Source organism: Dendropsophus ebraccatus, chromosome 7 (assembly GCF_027789765.1).
Source record: "Dendropsophus ebraccatus isolate aDenEbr1 chromosome 7, aDenEbr1.pat, whole genome shotgun sequence".
In the NCBI taxonomy this organism is placed as follows: domain Eukaryota; kingdom Metazoa; phylum Chordata; class Amphibia; order Anura; family Hylidae; genus Dendropsophus; species Dendropsophus ebraccatus.
This window is the reverse complement of record NC_091460.1, coordinates 129,263,258-129,274,342: the sequence shown is the minus strand read 5'-3', so window position 1 is coordinate 129,274,342 and position 11,085 is coordinate 129,263,258. Positions and strand designations below refer to the sequence as shown.

General features: G+C 50.3%; 1 protein-coding gene across 1 annotated transcript in view; it reads left to right on the top strand.

The window, feature by feature from the left end:
- Positions 1 to 1,249: 1,249 nt before the first annotated feature.
- Positions 1,250 to 11,085, top strand: part of METTL14 (methyltransferase 14, N6-adenosine-methyltransferase non-catalytic subunit) — a 28,921-nt gene continuing 19,085 nt past the window's right edge. The window contains exons 1-3 of the mRNA XM_069976805.1: positions 1,250 to 1,365; positions 6,368 to 6,456; positions 6,952 to 7,039. Of these exons, the coding sequence (XP_069832906.1) occupies positions 1,300 to 1,365; positions 6,368 to 6,456; positions 6,952 to 7,039 (243 nt within the window). The 5' untranslated portion in view covers positions 1,250 to 1,299. The remainder of the gene's footprint in view (positions 1,366 to 6,367; positions 6,457 to 6,951; positions 7,040 to 11,085) is intronic.

Here is an 11,085-nt window from a genome sequence, read left to right as displayed (position 1 = left end):
TCTTATACGCCGTAAAATATGGTATGCTGATCAACTAAACATCCCCCCCTGCAGGACAGGACTGTTTTTAGGCTGCCTCATCTACTGCCATCCTGCTCTCTGTGCTGGCGCCCCCCCTGGTCTCTGCACCACCCCTGCCCCCCCTTGCTACGCACCTGCTTCCTGGGTCAGTGTACAGTGCTGTAGACCCCGCTATGCAGACCTTGTCCCTCCCCCACTCCCCTCCCACCCACTACAGGGAGCTCTTAAACCAAAGCAATGCTCTTATACCAAGTTACATTTTTGAAAAACTGTGAGCTCTTCTTTCCAAACGCTCTCAATTCAAGTTACTCTTAAACCAAGGTACCACTTTATAGTGAAATTAGGGCTTATTCCATAGAAGATGTGTAGTGCCTTCCATGTGCAAGAATGAGCAGGGTATGGCTATGTTCACACTACGTTGTGGAACATTGCCTCTCCTTCTATGGTATCTCGGCCGGAGCGTATACACATCAAATCAGCTCCGTCCGAGATCCCGTGCGGCGCCGCAAAGAACTGACATGTCAGTTTTCTGCACCCGAAATTCAGTGACTTGTGGCCGTAGGAAACCCTGTCAGTTCACACAATGAAGCGAGCGGCTCCGGACGCTTGCTTCATTGTGTGCTATGGGAAGTTCTGATGCGGGCAGTGTGAACATGGCCTTACACATCTTTTTCTATAACAGGGGTAGGGAACCTCGGCTCTCCAGCTGTTGCAAAACTACAATTCCCATCATGCCTGGACAGCCAAAGCTATGGGAATTGTAGTTTTGTAACAGCCAAAGCGTTCCCCATCGCCGGTCTATACACTGAATCGACTATGCTCAACAGATACTGTATATAAAGATTCTTTCTGGGTCTAATATTGTTCATTATTTTTCTTCATGCTTTTTATTATGTCCCCATAGAATGGAACTGTAATTTTGCAATGGCTGTAAAATTATAGGGTTAGGGGGAAAAAACACTCAATTTTGTACTGTGTTGAATCTTCTGGCCAGGTTCACACCACCAGCACCATCACAGTCCGGATTATTAATAATCATGGGACACTTGGGAGGTACGACCTTTCCTTGTTTCCACACTTCTGGTTAGAACAAAACGATGGGTTTCTGGCAAATGCCCGGAACAAACATGGCCGTTAAGAACGACTGTGGTCAAGTGCCCCAATCCAACATGGCCGCTCGGAGCGCTCTCTAGTGCGGGAGATCTGGCTTTTGTGACGTCATCAGACCGCGCCGCGGTTTGTTGTGCGAGCGAAGTGTGTGCCGGGAGGAGAGAGGCAATGAACAGCCGCCTGCAGGAGATCCGAGCCCGGCAGAAGCTGCGCAGGAAGCTACTGGCTCAGCAAGTAATATTATAGGGGTGATATAGCGGGGTGTGCAGCCTGAGACTTGTAGTCCCACAGCTGCTGTGCAGTGGCAGAGGTACATTGCGGTCCTAGTCCTCACCTGGGAGGCACTTTGTGGTCCTAGTCCTCACCTGGGAGGTACTTTGTGGTTCTAGACCTCACCTGGGAGGTACTTTGTGGTCCTAGTCCTCACCTGGGAGGTACTTTGTGGTCCTAGTCCTCACCTGGGAGGTACTTTGTGGTCCTAGTCCTCACCTGGGAGGTACATTGTGGTCCTAGACCTCACCTGGGAGGTACTTTGTGGTCCTAGTCCTCACCTGGGAGGCACTTTGTGGTCCTAGTCCTCACCTGGGAGGTACTTTGTGGTCCTAGTCCTCACCTGGGAGGTACATTGTGGTCCTAGTCCTCACCTGGTACACATTGTGGTTCTAGACCTCACCTGGGAGGTACGTTGTGGTCCTAGTCCTCACCTGGGAGGTACTTTGTGGTCCTAGTCCTCACCTGGGAGGCACTTTGTGGTCCTAGTCCTCACCTGGGAGGTACTTTGTGGTCCTAGTCCTCACCTGGGAGGCACTTTGTGGTCCTAGTCCTCACCTGGGAGGTACTTTGTGGTTCTAGACCTCACCTGGGAGGTACTTTGTGGTTCTAGACCTCACCTGGGAGGTACTTTGTGGTTCTAGACCTCACCTGGGAGTAGGGCTGGGCGATATGGGCAAAAAATAAAATCTCGATTTTTTTAAAAAATTTTTGACGATTCTCGATTTAAATCTCGATTTTTTTTCCTTTTTTGCTAAATAAACAGAACATTTTCTCCCTGCAGCATCAGATACTATTTTAATATTTTAGACAACTGTATTGATTTCCAGTGTAACAGAGGCCCCATATAGTATAGGAGATCATGTTTGTGCCTCCATCTACGTAGGGTGTAGGAGTGGAGGTATAGTGGATAGGGGGTGTAGGAGTGGAGGTATAGTGGATAGGGGGTGTAGGAGTGGAGGTATAGTGGATAGGGGGTGTAGGAGTGGAGGTATAGTGGATAGGGGGTGTAGGAGTGGAGGTATAGTGGATAGGGGGTGTAGTAGTACAGGTATAGATGAGGGGTGACTGGGGTAAAACTGAAGGGGACTGGGGTGACACTAAAGGGGACTGGGGTGACACTAAAGGGGACTGGGGTGACACTAAAGGGGACTGGGGTGACACTAAAGGGGACTGGGGTGACACTAAAGGGGACTGGGGTGACACTAAAGGGGACTGGGGTGACACTAAAGGGGACTGGGGTGACACTAACGGGGACTGGGGTGACACTAAAGGGGACTGGGGTGACACTAACGGGGACTGGGGTGACACTAAAGGGGACTGGGGTGACACTAAAGGGGACTGGGGTGACACTGGGGGACTGGAGGGACAATGGGGGACACTAAAGGGGACTGGGGGGACACTGAGGGGACTGGGGGGACACTGAGGGGACTGGGGGGACACTGAGGGGACTGGGGGGGACACTAAAGGGGACTGGGGTGACACTAAAGGGGACTGGGGTGACACTAAAGGGGACTGGGGTGACACTGGGGGACTGGAGGGACAATGGGGGACACTAAAGGGGACTGGGGTGACACTAAAGGGGACTGGGGTGACACTAAAGGGGACTGGGGTGACACTAAAGGGGACTGGGGTGACACTGGGGGACTGGAGGGACAATGGGGGACACTAAAGGGGACTGGGGGGACACTGAGGGGACTGGGGGGACACTGAGGGAACAATGAGGGGACTGGGGGGGACACACTGAAGGGGACTGGGGGGGGACACTGAAGGGGACTGGGGGGGGGACACACTGAAGGGGACGGGGGGGGACACTGAGGGAACAATGAGGGGATGGGGGGGACACTGAAGGGGACTGGGGGGGACACTGAAGGGGACTGGGGGGGGACACTGAAGGGGACTGGGGGGCGGGACACTGAAGGGGACTGGGGGGGGACATTGAAGGGGACTGGGGGGGGACACTGAGGGAACAATGAGGGGATTGGGGGGACACTGAGGGGACTGGGGGGGGGACACTGAGGGAACAATGAGGGGACTGGGGGGGACACTGAAGGGGACTGGGGGGGACACTGAAGGGGACTGGGGGGGGACACTGAAGGGGACTGGGGGGGGACACTGAGGGAACAATGAGGGGATTGGGGGGACACTGAGGGGACTGGGGGGTGACTGGTGCAGCTGGAGGTGATTGGAGCAGGAGGGGCACATACATCTCCTCCTCCTCTCACCTCCACACACACGCTCCCCTCCCGGCCAGATATGGAGGTCCCGGGTCTGTGGAGGAGGAGGCCGCAGGGACTACAGTAGGTGGTGATCGCGGCGCTGCGGGTCACGGAGCTATACAGCGGGAACGGGGGTCTGCAGCGAGCCCCCGATCCCGCTGTATAGCTCCAGGACGAGCAGCGCCGCGATCACCACCTACTGTAGTCCCTGCGGCCTCCTCCTCCACAGACCCGGGACCTCCATATCTGGCCGGGAGGGGAGTGGGACGCTCAGTGGAAGGGGCGGGGGCAGGTCAGCGGCGGCGCTGTCAGTGGCTGGGGGCCGCCGACACTGCACCGCCCCTCTCCAGCCTGGCCACCCAGCATCTTCTCCCCGCTCACCCACACCGCCCCTCCACAGCTCTCCCGCCGGCCTGCACCGCAACCCCCCTTCTCTCAGCTCCTCCCCGGCACCGCAGCCCGAAATGATTTTTTGTGAAAATCGAATTTACGATTTTCACAAAAAATCAAATCGATTTCAACGTTCTGGACGATTAATCGAATTAATTCGATTAATCGCCCAGCCCTACCTGGGAGGTACTTTGTGGTCCTAGTCCTCACCTGGGAGGTACTTTGTGGTCCTAGTCCTCACCTGGGAGGTACTTTGTGGTCCTAGTCCTCACCTGGGAGGCACTTTGTGGTCCTAGTCCTCACCTGGGAGGTACTTTGTGGTCCTAGTCCTCACCTGGGAGGTACTTTGTGGTCCTAGTCCTCACCTGGGAGGTACTTTGTGGTCCTAGTCCTCACCTGGGAGGTACTTTGTGGTCCTAGTCCTCACCTGGGAGGTACTTTGTGGTTCTAGACCTTACCTCTCTTTTCTGAACAGCTTGCACTCCTTTATAAGACCCACATGACCAAAATTGGCAGGATATGCCTGTGCTCACATGTCAGAACCTTATGTCTTCCCCATTCTGTGTAGGCAGCTGTGGTGAGTGTAATACCTCATTCATACTTGTGTTGTTTGGGGGCAGCCTTCCCCACCGGTGGTGCTGGCCGGGTTCTGGTGGGGCATTTTGGGTTTGGTCCTGTGGCATTGGGGTTGCAGGGCCATTCCATGGCCTCCCTTCCCTGCATGTGCACGCTTTGCGGGGTTGGCGGTCACTGACCGACACGGTGTGGAGTTGGCGTAGGGACCCGTGTGAACCAGGGGACCTGCACGTGGTACACGGGGCTATTATGGTTTGATCAAATTATATACAAACACAGACAACACTCTGGTGTTGAATTTTAATATAGGCCAAGCGGCATTAGTGTCAGCCATAGATGGGATGTGCAGCCGTTCCTTTCTCTCCATGTTGGATATTACACATACACACACTACACAACACACATATACACACTATAGCACACACTACACAACACACATATACACACTATAGCACACACTACACAACACACATATACACACTATAGCACACACTACACAACACACATATACACACTATAGCACACACTACACAACACACATATACACACTATAGCACACACTACACAACACACATACACACACTATAGCACACACTACACAACACACATACACACACTATAGCACACACTACACAACACACATACACACACTATAGCACACACTACACAACACACATACACACACTATAGCACACACTACACAACACACATACACACACTATAGCACACACTACACATCACACATACACACACTATAGCACACACTACACAACACACATACACACACTATAGCACACACTACACAACACACATACACACACTATAGCACACACTACACAACACACATACACACACTATAGCACACACTACACAACACACATACACACACTATAGCACACACTACACATCACACATACACACACTATAGCACACACTACACATCACACATACACACAATATAGCACACACTACACATCACACATACACACAATATAGCACACACTACACATCACACATACAACATAATACACATACACACGATATAGCACACTTTGCACGTCACACATACACACAATATAGCCCACACTCTACACATCAAACCAACAACATATTACACATACACACAATATAGCACACACTACGCATCCCACATACACACAATATAGCACACACTCTGCATGTCACACATACACACACATACTTTGCACACTACACATAACACATACAACTTATCACGCAGAAGCACATACACACACACAATAAGAAATACATACTGCTCCACCTGTAGTAAACCAGCACCGCAGTCCAGCAATACATACTGCTCCACCTGTAGTAAACCAGCACCACAGTGTAGCAGTCCAATCCTCATCTCTCTACACACCTGACAATAAAGGTGACTACATATTACATGCATATTACATACTACATATTATTAGTCTGCAAGTGATAAGGACCTTGTTTGGGTGGGCAGCCAGTTAGAAACACTGTTCCACTATTGCGCCAAAAAGCAGCACAATGGAAGTTTTCATTTTGTTTTCCCAAACTTCTGACTGCCAAACATGTGATACGTGTGCTAATGGAACTGATAAAATATAGATGTGACGGTATGGAGCGTTGTAGCCCTGTCCTGATACCCTCACCCAGTACCACAGGCAGGACATGAAAACATGATATCTCAATGCTGTCACCTGACTGCCATGACCCCCACCAGCCTCAGGACCAGGGGGCTTCAGCACTAGTTATACATTTTGTAATGGAGTGCCCTCTTGTGTTTTTTACAGCTGGGAGCGGAAAGTGCTGACAATATCGGAGCCGTGCTAAACAGCAAAGATGAACAAAGAGAAATTGCCGAATCCAGAGAAATGTGTCGGTAAGTTACAGTACAATACAGTCACATGCAGCCGCTAGGTTATAAAGGTGCGTGCTGCCTCCCTGTCCTCAGGATTGACGGATTTGCTGCTAACTTCCCTTTAAAATTAATATTATCATTTTCTGCAGAACTTACTGTATATGGATATTCCCCTCAAACATAACTTTTGATGTGTTGGTGCCCATGGTGGGACTAAACCAACAATTCATTCCATACTTGTTATTCAGTGTCCTTCCCCCAGTTCTGAGCTGCTGCTTTCAGCTTAAGACACTGTGTGGCTAGGGGAAAAGTAGGAGGAAGCGGGAGTCTGACCTCCACACCTCTCGCTGATATCTGTATCAGGGCCCTGCCGGCTTCCTAATCCTGAAGTGCCTGCACTGCCCTAGTCTCTGATTGGCTGATTGATACCCAGCTGCCTCAGCACCCACTTTGTTTTCCTTTTTCTTTTTAATGGTCTCTAGCATCAATTAAAATTTAGCATTTTTGTCTTTCAAGAGCTTCATATGATACATCTGCAACTGGTCTGAAGCGTAAACCTCCAGAGGAAGGGGAGGCTGATGAGCAGGTGGTGGAAGAATGCAAGGTAATGTCCGTGTACTTGAATAGGTAGTCTTAAAGAGGTTGTCCAGGGAAACCTTAAAGGGATTATCCAGCGCTACGAAAACATGCCCGCTTTCTTCCAGAGACAGCACCGCTCTTGTCTCCAGTTTGGGTGCAGGTTTTGTGACTCAGTTTCATTTAAGTGAGTAAAGTTTAATTGCAAACCGCACCTGAACTGGAGACAAGAGTGGTGCTGTTTCAGGAAGAAAGTAGCCATGTTTTTGTTGCACTGGATAATCCCTTTAACCTCTCCCCGCTGACATTGTGTTAATATATTCATTGCATAGATCACAGGTATTAAACTCCAGCTCTTTAGCTGTTAGAAAGCTACAATTGCCATCATGCTGGACAGCCAACGTTAAGGCTTTGGCTGTCCAGGCATGATGGGAATTGTAGTTTTGCCACAGCTGGAGAACCTGAGTTTGACATCCCTGACCATAGATAATAAAAATGAAGAGTGTTTGCCATTTACAGGTCAAGAGAAAGTGATCCAGTGAAGTTATACTATTTACTTATATAGTATAGCGCCACCTTATGGTAAAAATGTGTAACAATGGGCACATCTACCTACTGAGCTAAGTTCTAGTGGATACACATGCCCGGCAGAGTAGTAAGTGGAAATGGCTTTATTTTCAGGGAAGTACTTTACAGTAACGTGCAGTATAGCTGAGAGACTAATCCTGGAGGGGGAATATAAAGGGACTATAATTACAAATGCCAGAGAGGGTAGGAAAATAAATCTATCCAGAGCCTGCCTCCATGGAAGCAATGAATAATAAAAAATTAGGTGTTTTATGCAATAAACACTATAAATTACTTTAAAGGGAAACTCCACGTAAGGAAAACTTTTTTTTTTTAAATTAAAAGTACAATAAACATTATATAGATGTGTCTATATAATGTATTACCATATCTGTGCGGTTCTGTCACACTGGTAGCTGATTGACATCCAGGAAGTGAAGAAAAATGGCCTCTGTGCCAATCTACATTGTCTCCTGCTCCCACTGCTCTCCTACCTTAGGAGACAAATCTTCCATGCCTCTGTCTCACATTGTGTGTGATTGCTGAGATCAGGCTGATGATGCAGACAGGGGGCAGGGCGTGATGTCACAGGAGGCGCGGCTGGATCCCCCAATCCCCTGAGTGATTCCCTATCTCTGACCGGCCAGAAGCAGCTGCTGCAACTGATGTGCATAGTGTCATTGCAGTACTGCAGCATCTTTACAAAAATAATGCAGTTACACAATTAAATGATGGTAAACGGCAGAGAGGATCAGAGCCGGCACTGCCAATCCCACCTGGACAAAAAACAAGGCACAACCTACCATGTAGGGCTGGGCGGTATACCGCAAAAATACCGATACCGACACTGGCGTCGGTTAACCAACCTCAACTTAGCCAGGACGGTATTTGTGGTATTTTTGTACTCCATCTTCCTTTCAGAGCGCCCTCTCCCCTCTCCTGTCCCGTCAGAGCGCCCCCGCACACACGCGCGCGGCCCGGCATTAGTGCTGCACGTTATGTGCAGGGACGCCGGCATCAGAGCGGGGGGGGGGGGGGCGGTTGGAGGAGGAGCAGCTGAAGCAGGGTCCAGGTGAGAATGCCTGCCCCCGCCGCAAGTCCCGTCCGAGCGCCCGATCTCCCCACCCGTCCGGTCCCACCTCACCCGTCCGAGGCCCCCACCCCACTGGTCCGGTCCCGTCCGAGGCCTCCCCACCTTACCTCACCCGTCCGAGGCCCCCCACCGGTCCCGTCCCATCCTGCCGGCGAGCGCTGCACATGTGTGTGTGCAGGGACGCCGGCATTTCAGAGCTGGAGCAGCAGCACGTGGGGGCGGCTGTCCTGTAGTCTCCTCAGTAAACAGTACAGGGCTGTAACTTAGGAGGAATGGATGGACTGCAGCAGGCAGGATGTCACACACAGCAATGTCTCCTATAGCTTATCCTACCTGCTGCAGCACATCCATTCCTCCTGTGTTACAGCCCTGTACTGTTACTGAGGGAACTACAGTCATACATACACGCCTATCCACCCCCCTGTATAGTAGTACACCCCTGGCCCCCCCTGTACAGTCATACACTCCTGTCCACCCTCCCCGTACAGTCATACACCCCTGTCGGCCCCCCCCCCCTGTATAGTCATACACCCCTGTACAGTCATACACCCCTGTTGGCCCTCCCTGTACAGTCATACACCCCTGCCGGCCCCCCCTGTATAGTCATACACCCCTGCCGCCCCCCCCCCCCCCCCCTGTATAGTCATAGACCCCTGTCGGCCCCCCCCCTGTACAGTCATACACCCCTGTCCACCCTCCCCGTACAGTCATACACCCCTGCCGGCCCTCCCCTGTATAGTCATACACCCCTGTACACCCTCCCCGTACAGTCATACACCCCTGTCCGCCCTCCCTGTATAGTCATACACCCCTATCCGCCCCCCCCTTATAGTCATACATACCTGTCGGCCCCCCCTGTATAGTCATACACCCCCGCCGGCCCCCCCCCCTGTATAGTCATACACCCCTGTACAGTCATACACCCCTGTCGGCCCCCCCCTGTATAGTCATACACCCCCTAATAATGACAAATGATAATAATAATGATGATGATAATAGACTAACCACGTGTTGCTGCTCAGTGAGTTCTTTTTTACTTTTTTGATATCGCCAGTTTGGCATGGCAAGTGGGTGTGGTTTGCAAAAAGGGGCATGTCGTAATTATCGTTCAGTTATCGTTACCGCCGCTACATGTGTGATAAACCGCAATATTGATTTAGTCCCATATCGCCCAGCCCTACTACCATGTAAGATAATATTGGATAAAGTCCTTATTGTGCGGCTCAACTTCAAAGATAAAAGATACTTGATCATAATATGTGCGTGGAGAAGAAAAGGAAAAACTAATTTAATTCAAAAAGTTCTTTACTTTATTACAATATCTGCATTACAGGTAGAGAATACAGCGTGCTGTGTGGTGTTACAGGTAGAGAATACAGCGTGCTGTGTGGTGTTACAGGCAGAGAATACAGTACAGCGTGTTGTTACAGGTAAAGAATACAGCGTGCTGTGTGGTGTTACAGATAGAGAATACAGCGTGCTGTGTGGTGTTACAGGTAGAGAATACAGTGTGCTGTGTGGTGTTACAGGTAGAGAATACAGTGCTGTGTGGTGTTACAGATAGAGAATACAGTGTGCTGTGTGGTGTTACAGATAGAGAATACAGTGTGCTGTGTGGTGTTACAGGTAGAGAATACAGCGTGCTGTGTGGTGTTACAGGTAGAGAATACAGTGTGCTGTGTGGTGTTACAGGTAGAGAATACAGCGTGCTGTGTGGTGTTACAGGTAGAGAATACAGCGTGCTGTGTGGTGTTACAGGTAGAGAATACAGCGTGCTGTGTGGTGTTACAGGTAGAGGTTACAGCGTGCTGTGTGGTGTTACAGGTAGAGAATACAGCGTGCTGTGTGGTGTTACAGGTAGAGAATACAGTGTGCTGTGTGGTGTTACAGGTAGAGAATACAGCGTGCTGTGTGGTGTTACAGGTAGAGAATACAGTGCGCTGTGTGGTGTTACAGGTAGAGAATACAGCGTGCTGTGTGCTGTTACAGGTAGAGAATACAGTGCTGTGTGGTGTTACAGGTAGAGAATACAGCGTGCTGTGTGGTGTTACAGGTAGAGAATACAGTGCTGTGTGGTGTTACAGATAGAGAATACAGTGCTGTGTGGTGTTACAGATAGAGAATACAGTGTGCTGTGTGGTGTTACAGATAGAGAATACAGTGTGCTGTGTGGTGTTACAGGTAGAGAATACAGCGCTGTGTGGTGTTACAGGTAGAGAATACAACGTGCTGTGTGGTGTTACAGGTAGAGAATACAGCGCTGTGTGGTGTTACAGGTAGAGAATACAACGTGCTGTGTGGTGTTACAGGTAGACAATACAGCGTGCTGTGTGGTGTTACAGGTAGAGAATACAGCGTGCTGTGTGGTGTTACAGGTAGAGAATACAGCGTGCTGTGCGGTGTTACAGGTAGAG